Source organism: Mytilus trossulus, chromosome 1 (assembly GCF_036588685.1).
Source record: "Mytilus trossulus isolate FHL-02 chromosome 1, PNRI_Mtr1.1.1.hap1, whole genome shotgun sequence".
Taxonomy (NCBI): Eukaryota; Metazoa; Mollusca; class Bivalvia; order Mytilida; family Mytilidae; genus Mytilus; species Mytilus trossulus.
In genome coordinates this window covers 86,266,138-86,288,002 of record NC_086373.1, presented here as the reverse complement: position 1 = coordinate 86,288,002, position 21,865 = coordinate 86,266,138, and the positions used below count along the sequence as shown (strand labels likewise).

At 32.8% G+C, this 21,865-nt stretch overlaps 1 protein-coding gene across 1 annotated transcript; it reads left to right on the top strand.

The window, feature by feature from the left end:
- The first annotated feature begins 2,523 nt into the window (after positions 1 to 2,523).
- On the top strand, positions 2,524 to 18,771 carry LOC134710715 (tyrosine-protein kinase SYK-like). The gene is made up of 3 exons (XM_063571110.1): positions 2,524 to 2,653; positions 4,367 to 4,507; positions 18,377 to 18,771. The coding sequence occupies exons 1-3, from the start codon at positions 2,615 to 2,617 to the stop codon at positions 18,533 to 18,535; spliced, it is 339 nt and encodes a 112-aa protein (XP_063427180.1). The 5' UTR covers positions 2,524 to 2,614; the 3' UTR covers positions 18,536 to 18,771.
- Positions 18,772 to 21,865: the final 3,094 nt, after the last annotated feature.

Below are 21,865 nucleotides of genomic sequence, written 5' to 3'. Positions count from 1 at the left end.
TGTAGTAGGATGGCCAATAAGACGTCTCTCCACCTCTTACCAAATCACGATGAAGTTAACAACTATAGGATCAGCTTACTCTTGCGGCGGAGCATCGAGATCTACGCCGAATTTTGATGAATTTATATTGGCCAGTAATACCGATCTATTTAGTTAGCCAGCTGCAACTGATTTTTATAGTTTTTGTTGTGCTGTTAGATGGCGGTTCCATGTTAGAGTTAGGGTTGAGCACTCACAGACATGTATAACTCCGCCACATTCTTCATATGCCTGTACCAAGTCAAGAGCATATAGTTCAAAGGTTGTTGTTGTTTCATGTGTTTCATATGTGTTTTTCGTAAATTGTTTTGTTATAAATAAGGCCGTTATATTTCTCGTTTGAATTGTTTCACATTTCTATGTGGTAGGCTTTTATAGCAGACTATACAATTTGTTGACGGCCGTACTGCTGCCTATGATAGCTGACATCCTCTTCATTTAAACTCTGGTGGTAAGTTGTCTTATTGACGATCACACCACATCTCCTTACTTTATTATTGATAAGTTGCGTTGACGTCTTCGCCGTTTAGATCGTTAGGTTTCTTTTTTGAGTTGATTGACATGTCATCTTGGATTCTTTCATATTTTACTATGCGGTATAGGTTTTACTCATCTTCTTATTTTTATTCAGCTAGCGGATCCCTCTCCGTGCGTTTCCTATGTTTATAATAATATTCATCGCGATTATACCTCGATACTAGGAAACAGGACAATTGTTTTTGCAAGAGGTAAAACTGTTTTGTCCGGACCATTTACAAATTGAATTAATATAAAACTTGTATAGGAGTAAATCTTCTAGATCAAGATGAATCAGCTACAGAAAAGCTATTATAAAAGTTTTGTATATAACAGAAAAAAATTAACTTTTTAAAGTCAACAATACAATTTTACTATGACAGCAACAATCTCATGCGAGACATCGGGTGCCGTGGAATCCTTAATTAATTTATTATAATACTGCTTTCGTTTCAGAACTAAGGAAAATAAACGCCGGTACAAGTGGGGTGTATATATGCTTGTAATGTCAGAAATATTGTAATTTTTTAGCTTTTTTTCTGATATCTGACTGCCGGTCCCCCTTTTCATACCAAATAACTATAAACATGAACTCGAACTTTAATTTTAACTCATTGGATAGCAACACTCATCCGACACCCATTAATGAAAAGACGTATGGAAGTCGATAGAAAAATATAGTTTCTTCAAAATGGTCACGTAGTTTTCTTCATCATCAAATTATAAGCAAGTTGTCGACTTGACCAATTAACAAATTCAATTCAACATGTCGACTTCTTATGGCTATGTCATTACATTTATATTAGCAAGTCGACATGGTTATACATTTTTTTCTTCATTATTCCGACAAGTTGACTCCATATGATGATTTGATTCCAGCTTAAAACACACAGCATAACTAATAATTCAGACTTATTTGCAACAAAATAACTTTACAAGGGGTGTACCATATGCGCTTCCATATGTATAGCTATACATAAATTTACAACAAATTAAGAAAAGTCAACATATAAATAAAAAAGAGAAAAGTATATTTGAATAGATTTGATATGAATATCAGTTAAATTCCCCATTTTCAAATAATTAAGAAAATAAGTCTTTATGAAAAATATTGTCTTACACTCAGTTAAAAATTCCAACTTTCATTAACAATGTCTGATTACTTGGTTAATTTTATATTGGTTAAAGCAAACGAAAACAACACGTTATAAATTTCATGCATCCGCTTTGTCAAATGTGTTATATAAGTGCTCACCATTTTAGACACGTGTTGAAAAGATTTAGTTTGGTAGCCTTTTGATACTACATCAACATTTGAAAATGCCTGTAACAAGTCAGGAAAATGACAGTTCTTATCCATTCGTTTTTTATGTGTTTTGTCATTTGATTTTGGCATGTGAATATGGACCTTCCGATTGGATTCTCCTCTGAGTTCAGTATTTTTGTGATTTTACTTTTTACTATAATAACTTAAGCATGAAAAAAATGTTTGCCTCATTGTGTTTTAAATATTTTTTAAATCATTGAAAAAATGGGATAATTTATAAGTTCAGATGTTTGGTTTTTCGTTGGCCTACCATTTTTTTGCTTTTTAATAAAAACATTCAAATTTTGGCAGTTTTTCTCACATTTAACCTAATCGCAAGATAAGTATGAAATAACCCGTGTACAAAATAAACCTTTCTAGTTAAAATAAAAATAAAAAAAATACCGAACTATAAAGGAAATTCAAATTGTTAGTCCCTTATAGAATTGCAAAATCTAAAGCTAGAACAAATCAAACGAATGGGAAAAATAACTGTCATATTCCTGACTTAGTACAAGCAGATAATCAGAAGTCGTTAAAATATGATATGTTAGTCGTGGATTTTTGTTTACAGTTGCATATCTAAATATTTATCATTACAGAGAACTGAAACAGTCCACAGTTGTCCAGTTAATGTGTCAGGTAGCACAAGGCATGGCTTATCTTCACTCTAAAAATTATGTGCATAGAGACTTATGTGCAAGAAATGTATTATTAGTGTCCGAAAATTCTGCTAAAATAAGTGACTTCTTTATGTCTAAAGCACTTAATATGGGAGAAGATTATTACAAGGTAACTAAGAAATGATAATAAAAAATAATTGTCACTTAAAGGATTATTTCAATTTGTTGTTCGAAAAAGATAGGGTTATGTTTTATTATAAAACTAAGTTTTGGGATTTCAAATGAGAAAATAATCCTTCAGAGCGACCACATAACATGCGTATAGGTTGCAATTCTGTAAATATTGACAATGCATTTTCCCATAGGAACTCCCTTTACGGTTCAAACTGTACCATTTTTACTATGAAGTTTTGAAAAAAAATCATATTTTAGAATGAAAAGTTCATATGCACTACTTTTTTTTCAAAGGTCAAAATATAGGACTGTGCGGCATATTTCCAACGTTTATATGTCCCGAAATTCTAAGAGTTTAAACTAACACTTAATTTCTTAACTACCTTTACCTCGACTAGGTTTACCACATATTTCAATATAAACAATATTTACATGTATATTTACTGGGAACACATAATATAGTAAGCCTTAAAAGACCCCGACAATAAAACCTACAGCCTGAATAAGGTTTAAAAGGCAGTCATGAAGGACATCCTCTAAATTACAGACTCCTGACTTGAGGCAGTTATACAAATAATGTGGAGGGGTGCACACTTTTGTGTGTACTCAACAACTCCGTCCAATCCTCCTTTTACTTGCGACAGTGGTGTAGCAGAATAACTTAAGAAACAAACTATTAATATCAGTTGAAGACAGTTTGACTCTTCACATTGACATAAAACCAAAAAAACAACTAACAAAATGACACGAAGTAAAAACCTAAAAGTACTCACATGTAATGACAAACAAACCATATTTCCAAGACTGTAATATCAATCAGTGCCCAATTTAAAAGTAAAGTTTTTCTAGGCAATTTGTTGTCGACCGATTTTTTCTTAACTCCCTTAATTTGAAAAATTATGCGAATTTAAATCGACGCGAATTTGTGAAGCTTAGGTCTTTTTTATATATAAATACACCAAGAAAATAAAGAAAAAAAACGCCGACAAATCGCAACCAAGTAGACTAGTGGGAATTTAACTTTTCGCGAACATAAGTTGGTTTATAATACATTAGTAAAAATGCACAGTAAAAACCGATAATGTAATATGTACTATTATATCTTCTTATACCCAGAAATTATAACTCTAGCTTAATCTGGAAACTTGGAATTGATATAAAGTTTTGAAGAAAGTGACAACACATATTGTAACGAAATAGTCAAATACAGATGCTTGCAGCTGTAGCCCAAAAACAAAAGAAAGAAAAACTTTAACCTTTTATAAAGCATTGGTTAGGGCTAATAACATATAAGGATAAGTTCGAATTCTTTAATGGTTGTGATTCAATGGGAATATGTTAATTGTCTAATTGAATATATCCAGAAATGGAATATTTTTATTGACATTTCAAATACCGAATTAGGTGGAGTTTACTTCTTATATACTTTGTGAACAACAAGCAAATAATTCTGAACGGATGGATCTATAGGAAAAAAACTTCTTACGATTAGAAGAAGGTCACAATGACAGTTGGTTCATGTTTCACTAGCTTACAAAAATTAATGTAGATTGATCCGTCTTATAACTTTATGCTAAAGACTTAAGTTTGGTGATAAGGTATTGAAATCAAAACAATGATAGTAAACTGCATGTATAAATTCCATTGGAACTTCAATGTTTTCTTTTATCTACTAACTATTATTCAACTGATTTTACATCTTAAACAGGCCAAAGAAGCTGGTAAATGTCCATTACAGTGGTCTGCTCCAGAATGTGTATATTATTGGAAGTTTGATGCTAAATCTGATGTATGGAGTTATGGTATAACACTGTGGGAGGCAACTTCATATGGTGAAAAACCTTACAGGGTAGGTGGTAATGTTATGATTATAATTAGCATTGGTTGATTGTATTAGCTGATAACATGGAAAAATACCATTTTTCTGCGCCATATGTGCATTTTGACATCAACTGTCTATGTAGTGATTCTCGAGTGTCAGTTGCAAGAAAGTCAAACTCAGCTTATTATATAATGAATAATATCCAGCCGTCTGGCAGTCGTAACTTTAACATCTCCGTTTCAAAACATAGTCATTTGAATCACAGAGAATATATTTACCAAACTTTGTGAGAAAATGCACCAGTAAAGGAGCAAGAACCCTGTTGATTTTTAGATCATCATGTCAAAAGGTTAAATTGACAGTATTTTTTGATAAATTAAAATTTGGCTAGCTTTTAAAAAAAAATCTTTCATAGAACATCGTTGGAAAAGGGAGCCGTAACTATTTTTTTTTATCAAAGGATAAAATCACAGTCAAGTTTGATACACTGAAACGTTTTCCTCCAAATATAATTTAATGAACCATATGTCAAACTTTTACTAAAATGATTTTGATATTAAGTGTGTAGTCCCCAATAGACACTCTTGGTTAACTGGTGTGGCGAGTGCACTTTAGGGTAAAGTTGGTAAGATCTAGATGGGAGTGAGAATTGAAAGAAAACACATGTTAGAGTTGAAAGGTTAAAGTTGTGATCGTGGGAATTGAGAAAGAAATTATTATGTTTGGCCAGTTGTTAATCTGAGCTGAAACTGTACACACATATTTTAAATAGATTATAAAAGATATTTCACTATATTGAAATGGAATTAAAGATGTAACCTTATACCAGAGTCAGTTATTCTTGGGACATATAACACCGAGGACAACAAGCGTATCACTGGTTCAAGAAAAATATGTTACACCGAAGTTGATTTTTCATTTGTATTGAGTTTTTTTTTATTAAAATCCTTATTAATACTTTAAATTTGTTTTGTCTTTTTTTAATCCGAGTTATATATATTGAGTAAAAAAAGATCCAGAACTCTAGTTTGTACTTTACTAAATTACGCTCATTCAGTCTGTCAGGGGCCTTAAAGTTGGGAATTAAAATAGAATAAAAGAGTATAGTTCATGCAGGTGTGCGAGAAAAAATGTTTAAGTATTCAACATTTAAATCAACAAACAAGGTTTTGTCCTCTGCTAGTGATTCGTATTATTTGATTTAGAACCTTTAGCAAACCAACAGTTTAAATATCTTAAATACAAACGATATAACAAGTGGGCGTTACAGGCGAACGTTTACTCAATCGGATCCAGTCATTTAATAACCTGAACCCGCCAAGAAATGGTTTTGTCCAGGCTGTCATGAACATGATTTTATTTGTTATCTGTTTTTACAATTAAAGAGTTCAATCGTATTTTAGGCATAAAATTAGAGCATATTCATAGATGTGTCAAAGAAACAAAATTGTGTATCTGAAACAGTTACTTTTAATTCATTATCAAAAGTTCGTTTTTAAAAGAAACTTTGATGCTCAACACTTTACACTTTTTGAATAAATCTATTTCGAATCTGTATTCGTACTTTGTCTAAAACTCTGAAAGAAGGGGATATACTATTTCAATGGTTGTGATTTATTGATGTAAGCAGAAACTTGCATTTGTCAGAAATATTGGTCGTACTTGCATCTGTCTTTTTTTCTTGGTCAAAACACATTAATTTTTATACGCCCGTTCACGGGACGTTTTATGATACACCTTTATCCGTCAGTCCGTCCGTCCATCTATCTTCAACATGTCGGACAATAACCAATGGACTTTAAAAAACACAACGCTAGATATTTTTTTATTCTAAATATGCAATATTGATAAAATAAATGCATTAACATAAATTCATTCATTTTCTTTATTGTCTTGAAAAAGTTTGAAGTTCGAAAGTTGAATTCATTACATCATTTTTAATGTTTAAATTATGTGGCATGCTCTGAAACCCTGCAAAAACTGATTAAAAAATCATGGGGCCACATGTGTAGCAGGATCTGCTTACCCTTCAGGAGCACCTGAGATCACTCTGTTATTCGTGGTATTCATGTTGCTCAGTCTCTATTTTTTTCTATATTGTATTTTTTGTACAGTTGTTGCTTGTAATTTACTGTATTAGATATGGAGTTGTCGCTTTCATTTAGAGTTATGATTTTAATGTCCCTTTGGTATTTTGAGCCCTGTTTTAAAGTATAGGTTTGATAAAAACAATATTAAAAATATCATTTATGGGTTTTAATTTAAAAATAATAATAATAATAATAATAATAATAATAATAATAATAATAATAATAATAATAATAATGAAAATTTATAGAGTGCCCTATATAAAAATAAGAATCACTCTAAGGCGCTGTACATTCAGCATGGTAAATAAAACAAATCAAAGACAAAAAATATATAAAACATACACCGTGTCAAATACTTAAATAAAATATAAAACAAAAATGCCTACCATCTAATAAAAGGTCAATACGAAAATACAATGTAAAACAAATAGCAATCTAAGCATGGAAAACAAGCAAAAATCCTTAATAGGTATACAAGAAGTTGCATTAAAGGTTTATAGAAAACTATTAAAAAATCCGTAAAAAAGAGAAATGAAAAAGTCTGATTAAAAAGCATTGCAATAAAAATGAGGACTTGTATTGTCTTAAACTGTTTGGGAGATTGTTCCAAAAAGATGCCGCTGCCAAATTAAATTGTCTTTCACCGTATGTCTTCGTCCGCACTTTTTGGACGGTAAGTAGTTGAGTTGAGCTTGAATAGGGGATCGGTTTGGTACGTGTATATTGACTAGTTCTCGAATGTAAGCAAGACCAATTCCATTCAAAGCGCAGTACACATAAGTCAGTAATTTGAATTGTGGTCTGTATTCGACGGGTTACCAATGTAAATCGGCAAGTATCGGCGTAATATGTTCATGTTTTGTGGTCCTGGTTATAAGACGAACTGCTATATTTTGTTCTTTTTGTAATCTGTTAATCGTAGTCTTGTTGATATCGTTCAGCAGAATATTTCCATAATCAAGTATGGATGTTACCAGACTGTTCACTAGTGTCTTGCAAGCGGTTGTTGTTATACAACTGCAAATGCGTCCAATGTTACTGATGTGAAAATGACAAGATTTTACTATGGCAGAAATTTGCCGTTCCATCGTAAGATGTGATGTTGATTAAAATATACTCCAAGTTTTTTCACGCAGGATACACTACTTATCATTGAATTGCCGACTTTCAGTTGGAGATTTGGTACACTTGCCTTTAGATGTTTCGGTGTGAATATGATACGCTCGGTTTTATCTTGATTTAGTTTAAGTTGTTTATTTGTTTACATCTATGCACTAATGTCGGAGAGACACAATTCAAGTTTTGAAAAATAGTTCTCCCAGTTGTCTAGCGGCTTGATAACCATGTACACTTGTGCATCGTCCGCATAGCAGTGATATGTCATGCTATGACGATGGCATATTTCACACATAGTCTTCGAGAAAAAGACTGTACAATTTCGGGCCTAGCAGGGAACCTTGTGGAACACCGAATGTAAGATGGCATTTCTTCACTTTTAAAATGCATTTCAAATCAATATTATGGTGTGTTTAATAACCTAAGGTATGTCAGGTATTAAAATTGTCTGTACATACAATTGTACGACTCTGCCCCCAGCAGACCTATAGAAAAACAGTACATTAACGGGTGTTACACGGAATCTGTTTAGACGATACACGGACTCTTTTTAGTTGTTACACGGACACTTTTGATGAATAGAACCACTCGTGCATTAACAATGAGTTCATGGGCACTTTAACTTTCAATTAGATTTGGACTTTTTAGTTCACCAACATATTTCCTGTCTTTTTTTAAATAAATAGTTACGTCATCATCAATATTTAAAAAAAACATTTCCTGTAAAATACTTTATCAGTACACTATGGGATTCGACATTTAACTTCAAAAAGGGGGTGCATGTTTTTCTCCTAATAAAACCAAATTTTATGAGAAAAAAATTACTATGGTCAAGCAAATAACAAATTAATGATCTGCATGATTCCTGATTTTTCGAATACCGTATAATATAATAGTGCTAATTTAAATATATAATGGGTGATGGCGTTGTTAAGGTAAATAGTTAATATATTCACATATAATATACATACCCCTCCCACTTTTTATTGAGAAAAGTAATCGGTCAATAAACGTATTTTCTTCAATACATGGACATGAATAGTAATTTTGGATAATGCTGAAAGTAAAGAAATGATGATACCGACGTTTATATTTCAATTAAAAAAACAGGAAATTTGTAAATAAAAATCAAATCTCATCGAAAGATAAAATCCCTATCAACTCACCAATGCACGATTGATCCTATAAATAAAAAGTGTTCGTGTAATACATGTCCAAATAAGCAGCAACTCTTGATGAAAATATTCAACTTCTGTCCTCAATTTTGGACGGTAGGCTGCGATTGGATCATATAGTAACACGTGTTTAATTAATCGCGATCAACACTTACAGAGACGAGCATGAGTTTTTTTTTAAGTATTTGTCTTAATACATACAATAACAGAACAAAATCCTTGTTTTCATAACATTTCATTCACTAATGAAGTAGAAAATTAATTCTTTGTTACATTTATATTGGTATTGAATTTAATTATAAGTTGAATTCAAATCTATTAGAGGCGGATACCGTCATTTTTATGAAAAGGGTTCCCAACCCAGTAAAAAAGGGGGTTCCAACTATTTGTCCACATTCAAATGCACTGATCGTCCAAAAGAAGGGGGTTCCAACCCCATGAACCCCCCGGCCCCCAACTGAATATTAAATTCATGTATTTGGCAGCAAACGTGCGAATCTCACGAAATGTTTAAAGGGTGAATGGGGAAATGAAATGGCACATCCTACATTTTTTCATCAAAATGAAGATCACAGCCTGTTTATTTGAAATCAATTTAGGCCCCCCTCCCGCTTTCCGTTTCACTTATAAAATTAAACGTTAGCTTTCTTACAACTATCACATTTCTTTAATATCTTACTTTTTTTACGAAGTTGCATTTTAAAAAAGTCTCAAACGTGATAACATTCATCTTTTACTTGAAATGGTTCTTTTGTTTTAATCAAATTATTAGATTCCTGATTTTTTTTCTCGAAAAAAAAAAACTAGGATGAAGGGAAATGAAAAAAAAGATGTGTTTATACTATAACTTACACTTAATGATTTAAGGCCATTTTAGTTTCTCAAATGTTCCGTCTTGCAAAATGTAATACTTCTTCCTTGAAACAACCTGCCGTATAATTTTTCTGCACTTGTAGTCAGATTAAGGTCCTCGGCTAGTGCCTCGGACCTTGACCTGACTACTCGTGCAGAAAAACTATCCGGCAACGGTTGTTACCGGCCTGTTTCTTTGTTACCTTTGTATTGTATCTAATACGAAGTATGGCAAGCATGAATAACAGTTATACAAGGGTCCATCAGGGTTTGTAAAAAACAATCGCCAGTTAGTATAACAGCAATTTTATAATCAAGTTTCAATTTCCTGTGTTGGAAGTGATGCCAATATTGATTTATTTTCAAGACTAATGCTAAATTTCCTCTTCAAAATATGTAATTTAAATAATCATTCATTTGATTTATAAACAAACTTCAAGTATCACCAGCCCAGAAATTAGCACTTCGGTGTTGACATGAATATCAATTATATGGTCATTTTTATAAATTTCCTGTCAACAAAACTATGAATTTTTCGAAGAACTAAGGGATTTTTGTCCCAGGAATAGATTACCTTCGCTGTATTTAGCACAACTGTTTTGGAATTTTGGGTCCTCAATCCTCTTCTACTTTGTACTTGTTTGGTTTTATAACTATTTTGATAAAGCTTTGATGTCTGGTTTATATCTATTAAAATAGTTTCCCTTGAGTATTTTATAAATTTCTGATTTGACATTTTGAAGTAAAGCTAGGGTCACACATTCGCGAGTTTTACTGCCGTCCTAGACAGAACCATTCCCGATTAAAATTTGTCAAAAGTCTGATCAAGATCACGTGAATCGTGGATGGAAATTCAAACCTTAATTCAAATTTGTAGAATAAATAGTTTAATCACGATAACAATCATATATTGTTCCGGAAGCCTCGATATTCTACCGTTTCCAAGCGAATTTATCCCGATAATCCCGTTCTCAATCCGTTTTTAATCCTATTTGTATCTTTCAACAGGTAAAACTCGACCGAGTCTGTCTCTCACACCACATCTTCCTATATCAATCAATTGGCATAAAAACAGCCATGAAAGATTTCTCCATATCATTCCCGTTCCACAGGACACCGTCCAGAATACACAGAACATTGTTAGGATTTTGATCCGATACAGCAGAATCTGTCACGACATAGACACGATTGTAATCCGACTAGACAAAATCGGCTGAGCTTCCCCGAATGTTACGGGACACACCTAACTGTCGGGGTGCTTCACCGAAATATTCGGACCCTAACCGACCCGTAGGAATCTTTTGCGAACTTATACGACTGCGTTCAGACAATGATAGGACATTCCAGATAATTGTCGTGTCGTATCACTGTCTGATCTCAAACTGGAGCAATAATCGGCAATGTGTGATTCCGTCATAAGATCGTTATTTCAAGACTACATGTTTTTCAAATAAAATGTTATATGATTCACTAGTGAGCAATATAATTAGTTATCAAAGGTACCAGGATTATAATTTAATACGCCAGACGCGCGTTTCGTCTGCATAAGACTCTTCAATTACGAATCATTATTAGGGATAAACAAGTGGCTTAAAAGTTTTATCAATGCAAGAAGCTCCAAATATGAGTTCATTGTATAACTTTATTTTTAAACATTAAAGTGAAAATAAATAAAAAAATTCCAAATGGTAACGGCTACAATTTATTGTTCCAACAAGAAAGCTTCTATCACGATGGAAAAAAGCAAACAATAATATGTGTAACTTTTATAATCTAGAAGAAGACTACGCTCCTTATTTTTTTAATTGTTCTTATTTTACAAGATTTTTGAAACAAATAGATGATCTCCTAAAAAGATATAATATATAATTTGTTGATAAAACTACAACACTTATATTTGAATACAAAATCACAGACAACAAGTATTGCTCAATAATTGTTTTAATTAAAATACTTAATTGTTGTCCAGACTTCGACTTAAGTCGGAAAAGCGAGACATAGCGATCCTACATTCTGTCGGCGTCGTCGGCGTCGTCCATAAATATTCACTCTGTGGTTAAAGTTTTTAAAATTTTAATAACTTTCTTAAACTATCCTGCATGTGTACAAAACTTGGACAGAAACTGGTTTATGATGATTAGATAGTATCCAGAATAAATTTGTGTACAAATAAAATTCCATTTTTTCTGTATTTTACTTATAAATCGACTTAGTTTTTTTTTCGGCCAGGAAATATTACATTCACTCCGTGGTTAAAGTTTTACAATTTTTAATAACTTTCTTAAAATATCCTAAATTTGTACCAAACTTGGACAGAAGCTTGTTTGTGATCATAAGATGACGGACATATATGTTGTCTAGGAGATAATTTAAAGCTTCAATTATATCTTCACATTTCCAGTTAGTGTATCTAGCATACTTCCCTTTTTCGTTAGCGAAAAAGGCTCAAAACGAGTTACAGCAAATTAATTTAAAATGACATTTTTCAAAAGCCTATTTAATTAGACATGAAAACTTTATCTTGATAATATTGTAAGGACGTGTAGTGTAGAGAGTAGAAAAATCACAACTGTAAACGGAATTTAAAGGACCATCAAAAACATGTATTTTATCTAAAACCTCTAAAGTATTTTTAACACTCAAAAATAATTAATATCAATTTTTTCAAAAGCTTTATTACAAAAGTGAGTAACAATTTCTTTGATAGTAGTAAGGGAGTTTTTTTTTGGAGCACTGATAGATAAGTAGTAGAACACTAACTAGATGCGGGGACTTTTAAATTTAAACTAACCGTATATTAAACATGGATCAAACTGATATTGATATCGATTTATAGCACGATGTTTTGAATAAGAATTGAATATATTAATTTTATCTTAATTTTATATAAAATGTTGAATTATTCCAACGTAAATATGTCCAAACTACGGTAAACACAGCTTTTAGGTTAAAAAAAATAATTTGATATTAGGTGAGGTAATTTCTAAATTTTCGATTAAATGATACTTTTATTAGACATTTTTTCCTGGTGATGAACATCATTTAAGTACAATTTGTAGTATAAATTGAAGCTATTTATATTTGTCGAAAAAGTTTTTTTTGTCGTTGTTATTCAATATGGTGGGTGCAGGGATAATTCCAACGACTCCGACTAAACCTTATGCTGAAAAAGCTTCATCTGAAGACCATCTTCAAAAGACCAGTCAGTAAGCGATGTGAAACCTATTTTCTTGTATTTATTATGATCTTATATTAAAGCCCTCAAGAGATCAATATATCCCTCATGTCAAAGAGTCGAAGAGCATTTAACAAACTGAAAGCAGGAGATGGCATAGATATTTGTGATCCCATTGCCAGACGGTTGCCAACCGACTATGTTGTTTGCACTGGTTATAATTCAAAACGCTCCGAGCAAACAACGGCACATTGTCGGCTCTTTGTATGTTATAGCAAGGAATTGTCCATTAGATAAAGAATCATTTTTGTCCTCAGTGAAAGAGGGAGTACATATATACTATGACACTGTTAACTCGAGTAGCGCAATTAACGATATGTGGATTCTTTCCAAAAAAGATCATCGGAAAGTACCAAGACATAAAAGCAAAAAGTCAGTGTTTACTTCACAAATACTATAAGATGGTATTGTGATTCTAGGTTTTGCAGTTGTTTATCTTTCTATTTACTTTTCTGTTTCTCTTTATTTGACTTTTGGCTTTATGTTCCTTTTGCTCCTATAACTATTGACGTTACTCTGTAATTATGCAGCCAGCAATTGGTTATTTAGCTTCGGGCGTTCCTGGTACATGCAGATTTGGATGTCTGAATCAGACACAAGAGGTTTTTTCAACGGTTTTTATTCTGTTTACCCTTGTCTTTATATCTTACTCAAGTTATACTTTATCGTGAAAGTGTATACGTTTATTTAACGCATCATGTAAATGTAGCGGAATTTGATGAGACTGTTTTTAAAGTGAGAGGGTTAGCGCTATAGAACCAGGTTTAATCCACCATTTTCTACATTTGAAAATGCCTGTACCAAGTCAGGAATATGACAGTTCTTGTCCATTCGTTTTTGATGCGTTTTGTTTTTTGATTTTGCCATGTGATTATGGACTTTCCAAATTGATTTTCCTCTGAGTTCAGTATTTTTGTGATTTTACTTTATACACCTTTTTGTGAGTGTCTTTGTTTGTCACTATAATGGAACTATAAACACCTGTCATGCAAGTGGGAGCTTTATCTAGCTATACAACGATGTTTAACCAACCATCTCTTCTCACTAGAATGTTAGTTGTTTATAGTTCCGGATTATTAATGAAAATGGGTCAGTAGCCCAAACAGTTCATTTGTACTTTTCTGTATTTTGCTGTACAAATTCAGGAACTGCAATTCAGTGATTGTAGTTTTTTTTGCTGTATATAAAGTGCATATAAAGGCAACAGTCGTTGTTCAATAGTCATAAATTCATTAAGCGAAACCAAATTTGGATCGCAAACCAAAATCGAGAAAAAACACATCAACAATTAGAAGAAAACAACTGAACAACAGAAAACCTAAACGCCAACATACATAGAAATGGACTATTTGATAAAACTGCAATATTCCTGAATTGGTACAGGACAGTTAAAGAAAAAATGGTGGAATGAACTTGGTTTTATGGCTACCCATTCCTAGCTCTTATGTGGCAATGGTAAAAATACCGCTAAATGACACCATAACGGAACAGGAATACAGTTCAAATAACACTCAGGAAAAAGAATTCACCAATAAATAATATAATATTACATTACAACATGTAAACCACAGAATAACAACGGACACAGCCCATGAGTTTTAACAGTGCACCAGGACACCAGAATATATTTATTAACTGTATTTCACGCGAATGTACCAACGACACAAAAAGTGGCGTATTATTGTGACGTTTATTTTATCACAGATAAACTTCTACAAATAGAATATAGAATTAAGATTCATTTAATAATGGTGTTATTTTATGTATTTTCTAACCATTACAAGAATATCAAAATTTAAAAAATATAAATAAATAAGATGTGGTATGATAGCTAAGCTACTATAAGTCATCGTACGGCCTTCGATTACAAGCAACACTCATACCGCATAGTAATCTATAAAAGTTCCCACCATGACAAATGTGAAAACTTTATAACTCAGAAACGTTATATACATGGTACTGTCAAAAATGGAGTACTTTGAAATGTTGGTTATAGAAAGGAAGATGTAGTATAATTGCCTTTGCGACAACTCTTCACAAAAGACCAAATGACACAGAAAAAACTATAAGTCACCATACAACCTTCAACAATAAGCAAAGCAAATACCGCATTGTTAGCTATAAATACGTGAAAACAATTCATACGAGAAAACTAACAACCTGATAAATGTACAACATAATGAACGAAAAACAAATATGTAACACAGTAACAAACGACAACCACTGCATTACAGGCGCCTGACTTTGGACATGCACATATATAAGAATGTGGCGGGGTTAAACATGTTAGCGATAACACAACCTTCATCTTAACCTGGGACAGTGGTGTTACCGTACAGCATAAGCAATATAGTTGCTTTAAACTGAACATATACATGAAGTAGCTGATTAATTATCTTAACTTTTACATACATATAAAAAAATAAAAAAAGAATTCAAACCACAAACGATAAGACATAACACAATATCTAACCAGAATTACAAAAGAAATATCATAAATAAATACATGAATGTTAGATATATGAATACCGAGACACGTCGTATAGCAATGCAAATTCACGGTAAACAAGTCAATTCGGGAATAAGTCACATTCGGTACTTAGCAGACCAGAAAGACCACGTATATGATAAACCACAATACAAGACGTGGTAAAACTGTCGTCAGTTAATATAGACACTGACACCGACACGTTGTGTAGATCGATCAACTCGTGTCTGTGTCCATAAAATGTACGGAGTGTTAATTTTTCGTCATCATAACTCTTTTCGAGTAGTTTCTGCTTATGGAGCAAACTCCTGTATATGAAGTCCGTATAGTGTGAAAATGCAGTAGCATAACGTATCATCTGAGATATTTAAACACCATACGATAGGTCCGAGTGAATGTCAATGCTGAAAATGGGAACTCAGTAATTGAGAAGAGGAAATTATCTATATGTGTTATTTAATTTTCGTTTATTGTTTCGATTTATGACTATTGAACAGCGGTTTGCTGATGTTGGTTTTATAAATCAGGCCGTTCTATTTCTCGTTAGAATTATTTTACATTTGACATGTTGAAAAACTTTATTGATAACTATAAGATGTGATTTTTTTCTCTCGTTATTGAAGGCCATTTTTTCTCAATATTGAAGGCCGTATAGTAAGTAGTTAACTGTTATGTCATTTGGTGGAGAGCTGTCACATTGATAATCATAACATATATTCTTCTTTTTTCTCTATTTATTAGATAATTCATACAATAAATGCACATTTTTCTGAAATGCAAGTTAAGTACCTTGTGTTATATAAAGGTATATAGAGGAAAAAATTCTGAGACAAGTGCCTGTGGAACAAACGAACGGATTGACGACCTGACGATAAACATTATGCCCCTAAACTTGTACGGCATGACTTGGAGACGTCTTTAAAAATTGTCAAAATCAAACGTCAGACATATTAAACTAACGGTACGGATAGAAAACCACTGTGATATTTATGACTTGGCACATGCATCACATGCACTTGTCTCAGAGAAATGTCAGGCGGTGACGAAATCCCGTTATATGCCGCTTTCTAGGCTGTCAATCACACTAAAACTTGTTATATCGTAAATATAAATTGATTTATCTTTACAATGGTGTATAACATGCCTACATTCGTTTTCGGAATCATCCGTAGCAATCCTACCCCAAGTATGTCAATCGTATTAATTTTGCCAACCGCTGATGAATTGGCAATAAACGCGTCACGTCTCCTTATATATCGCGGTTTCCGATTGGTCAATTTCATGGGAAAGTCTAAATGATTCTCGGAGTTATCTGATCTTGTTTAATTTTCATAGGTAAAGTCAAGAGAGAGTCTGAATGACATTGAAGTTATGGGAAAATTTGTATCTAAAAAAAGAAACTCGTAACTTATTAGACATACCACAAATAACACTTGTTAGATTTTTTACTAACTGGGTGACAAGTTCTATTCAGACAAAAATAACAGTTTTTTCTGCAACAGTTTTTATAATTGATCATTTACTGCGAGACGTTTATTTCCAAATTTTCAGCGGTTGGCAAAATTAATACGATTGACATACTTCTGAAATGCAAGTTAAGTACCTTGTGTTAAATTAAGGTATATAGGATTTTTTTTTCTGGGACAAGTGCCTGAGGTTTGTTCCTCCGTCTGTCCTATTTCAGATTAAAGTTTTTGGTCAAGGTAGTTTATAATTAAGTTTAGGTCCAATCAACCTAAATTGAATACGCATGTTCCCTATGACATGATCTTTCTAATTTTAATGCCAAATTAGAGTTTAAGTCCACTGAACATAGAAAATGATAGTGAGAGTGGGACACCCGTGTACTATGGACACATTCTTGTTTAGATTTACCTTGCAGTTCGGTACTTTTTTTAATATTTTGTTTGCTAGTGACATTGCATTTTAACTCTGATAGCCGCAATGGCGTGCGATACATTGGTTCCCTCGAAACATTTCACAAAGAGTTAATCCCATGTAATTTGTCATTTTCTAAAGTGTAAAGAAAATTTTTAAAAAATGGAAGTAAAATAGTTCGTATTAAATGTGTACGTAAAGGAGATGAACCGAGTTTTTCAACGGTAAGCATCTGCAAACATATCCTGTGACACCCAGTCAAAATGTCGAATACGGAACTAAAAAAGCCGCCAAAAATAATGTCAGATTGAGGGTTACCTTCTACTGGTGATTAGACAAATCTATACGGTAAAAATCTACCATTTCTGTTCAGAAACAATCAAAAATATGTAGGGTGATAAATTAAGACGACTTTTCTTGTTACCTTGACAAGAAAAATAAATGATAAAAAACAGTTTTATAATAAAGGTTCTTGATTAAACAGCTAAAATTTGAACAGCTCTACTATTTCTTTGAACATTAAAATTTCAGGCGTTGCCATTGGTAACTGTAGAATGGGAAGTTTTGAAACTGAAATAATAGTTTTAAGTAGATTTTAAATGCAAAAATCTACATGAGAAGGACATCCTCGTCCTTGTAGAATCTGTAATCTATAATGATTAAAAGTGAATGAAGTTCAAAAAGACAGTAGGCTAAATCTGATAGTAAGAAAAAAAAGACCATAATTATCATTGAAGTGGAAACTCAAAATCGTTTAAGAGTAAATGAATTGTGGAAATGTGAAGGCAAAGGTAGTATCTTTGATAAGCTTTCTTACAAGCTAAACTGTGAAGTCATTATTAGGTAAGGTATACTACCCCCTAGTCCTACAGACAGATAGATTAGTTATCTATCGGACTATTCTACGCTGAAAGGAGGATTGTTTACCTAACCCAATAATGACTTTACGGTTCAGCTAGCAAGCAAGGTAACCAAAGATATAACCTTTGCCTTCATACTCAATGCAATCGGCTGTCAAGTCTGTGTGATTTTTTTCTTAGCGGTTTATTTTTACTTTTCTAGGTATCCAAGAAGATACGGCAAACACCACACCGTCCAACGATACATTACAGAAATTGTCGAACCATTATATTGGTAATAGTGGCATGCAACTTGGTATTGAACTGGGATTGGCTAGTTCTGAAATCCAAGGAATTCAATATGAACATAGAGGGAAATTAGTACAGCAGAACAAAGACATACTACGAGTTTGGAGTCAGGCAAAATTTCCTAAACCAACTGTTAAAATCCTTATCAAGGCTTTACAAAGGATTGGAAAAATAGATTGTTTGAGAAGCATATCGTTTTAACGAGTAGAAATTGATACAAAGAACAACAATCTTCACTTTGTACTTTAGATATACATAATATTTTATACATGTTGTTCGAGGAGACAAAACCCAAGGAATGACTTTATATGGAACGCCGTAGCTGCCTTATGTGTACTTGTTTTTAGATACGCTTATACTTTTCAATATATGCACATAGTTTTTCTATATATGCACATACTTTTTCTCTATATGCACATAGTTTACTTTATATGCACATAGTTTACTTTAAATGCACATAGTTTTTCTATATATGCACATAGTTTTTCTATATATGCACATAGTTTTACTATATATGCACATACTTTTTCTCTATACGCACATACTTGTTCTCTATATGCACATAGCTTACTTTATATGCACATAGTTTTCTCTATATGCACATCTGTTACTTTTTCGTTTTTAATGCGCGGAGTATACGGTTGCACTTTGAATTAAATGGTTTTTCAATTGTGTTCATGTCTCTGGTGGTAACAATGTGTTCTTACAGATGAAATGACCCTATAAGCGCGATTGCAACCGTTCCAGTGCTCGGTTAATACCCTGTTACTTATTCACTTATAATACGTTTGTTGTACGTTGCACCTTTTAAAATAGGTTTTTGAATTGTGCCCGTGTCTCTTGTGGTAGCAATGTGTTCTTAGGGATGAAATGACCTTATTAGCGCACATGCACCTGTTCCAGCACTCGGTTAATACCCTGTTACCTTTTCATTACCTATTCTTTACCTATTCACATATAATACGTTTATTGTACGTTGCACCTTTTAGAAAGGGATTTTCAATTTTGTCCATGTCTCTTGTGGTAACAATGTGTTCTTAGAGATGAAATTACCCTATTAGCACGCATGTACCCGTTCCAGCGCTCGGTAAATAACCTGTTACCTGTTATATAAAATTAAAGTATTTACATGTTTCTGCTTTTGCACATATTTTCCTTGGAGAACCCTGACAAATATGGTTGAAAATCAAATATGATGAATAAAAGATAAAAATTTGCTCTTCTTAATGAACATTTATCATTGTCATAGAAAATTGTAGATTAAAGCAATGTCCCTATTTTTTGGTGGCAGCTTTGTGACAAGTACAGCTTTCTCTTAAATGTTAAATTTACTATTCTAATAAATTCAAACTCTGAATGTTTACACTGCCATTACACATGGAATATTTAAACAAAATCATCCAAAACGTACAAACAAAAATAAGTCTGAACATACTACACTACACATAAAAAGTATTACAAACGTATTATAAGCAAATAAGTAACGAATAGGTAACAGGGTATTAACCGAGCGCTGGAACGGGTACATACGCAGTAATTGGGTTATTTCATCTCTAAGAACACATTGTTACCACCTGAGACATGGACATAGTTGAAAATCCTTTTCTAAAAGGTGCAATGTGCAACAAACGTATTATAAGTGAATAGGTAACACATAGGTTACAGGGTATTAACCGAGCGCTGGAACGGGTACATACGCGCTAATAGAGTCATTCAATCTCTAAGATCACATTGTTACCACCAGAGACATGAACACAATTGAAAATCCTTTTCTAAAAGGTGCAACGTACAACAAACGTATTATAAGTGAATAGGTAACGAATAGGTAACGAATAGATAACAGGGTATTAGCCGAGCGCTGGAACGGGTACATACGCGTTAATAGGGTTATTTCCTCTTTAAGAACACATTGTTTATACCATCAGAGACATGAACACAATTGAAAATCCTTTTCTAAAAGGTGCAACGTACAACAAACGTATTATAAGTGAATAGGTAACGAATAGGTAACGAATAGATAACAGGGTATTAGCCGAGCGCTGGAACGGGTACATACGCGTTAATAGGGTTATTTCCTCTTTAAGAACACATTGTTTATACCATCAGAGACATGAACACAATTGAAAATCCTTTCCTAACAGGTGCAACGTATAAAAAAATGTATTATACGCGAATAATTAACGAATAGGTAACAGGGTATTAGCCGAGCGCTGGAACGGGTACATGCGCGCTAATAGGGTCATTTCATCTCTAAGAACACATTGTTACACCAAGAGACATGGGCACAATTGAATTTTTTTTTTAAAAGGTGCAACGTACAACAAACGTATTATAAGTGAATAAGTAACAGGGTATTAACCGAGCACTGGAACGGTTGCAATCGCGCTTATAGGGTCATTTCATCTGTAAGAACACATTGTTACCACCAGAGACATGAACACAATTGAAAAACGATTTAATTCAAAGTGCAACCGTATACTCCGCGCATTAAAAACGAATAAGTAACAGATGTGCATATAGAGAAAAACTATGTGCATATAAAGTAAACTGTGTGCATATAGAGAACAAGTATGTGCGTATAGAGAAAAAGTATGTGCATATATAGAAAAACTATGTGCATATATTGAAAAGTATAAGCGTATCTAAAAACAATTACACATAAGGCAGCTACGGCGTTCCATAACTTTATGTTAGAAAATACCTTTATACTGCATAGCGGGTTATTTTCGCGGGTGTAAAATTTTGGAATTCAGTGACAACAAAGTGTTTACATTTTATTACATTTTCAATAGATTATTGGTAGATAGTTATTTGTCAGCAGTGAACAAACTTCTTGTAAATGTTTCTGTTGATAAGTTACAAAATTGACCGTGGGACCTTTGATGTACTAATTAGATTATAAAATTATCATGAGGTACTTATAAAACTTGACACTTATTAATAAGGACAAAACACTTGACAGTGTACCTTACACTCTTACATTATTATTTGTTTCATTATGTTCAAATCAACTAATTAACACCTGACAACCAGTGAACAATGTTTTGGGTCTTTTGTGGATAGTTGTCTCATTGGCAATCATACCACATCTTCTTTTTTATAATGACATTTGGAATTGATGTTGGTTAAATTAACATAAACCGTTATTGATCCGTAGAACGGAAAAAAATAGATAGTTTACAAAACGCTTTAGCTATTAGAAAGTATCGAGCGTATGCCTAAAATTTCGCGGAATTTATTTTTCTCGATTTTCCCTGACCCGCCAAAATAAGCGAAAATAAAGACCCCGCAATAAATAACCCGCTATACGGTATACCGTATATGTTTTTTTCAGAATAAATCTTACCTTACTCTGGAGACTATTTGCTGGTTGATAACTGCAAGGTACTCAACAAAACAAAAC

Excerpts from the sequence above, each read along its gene's own strand:
- LOC134710715 (XM_063571110.1), top strand. The coding sequence starts at position 2,615 with ATGTCTAAAGCACTTAATATGGGAGAAGATTATTACAAG. Across the intron at positions 2,654-4,366 it reads TGGGAGAAGATTATTACAAG|GCCAAAGAAGCTGGTAAATG; the intron begins GTAACTAAGAAA and ends CATCTTAAACAG. Across the intron at positions 4,508-18,376 it reads ATGGTGAAAAACCTTACAGG|GTATCCAAGAAGATACGGCA; the intron begins GTAGGTGGTAAT and ends TTACTTTTCTAG.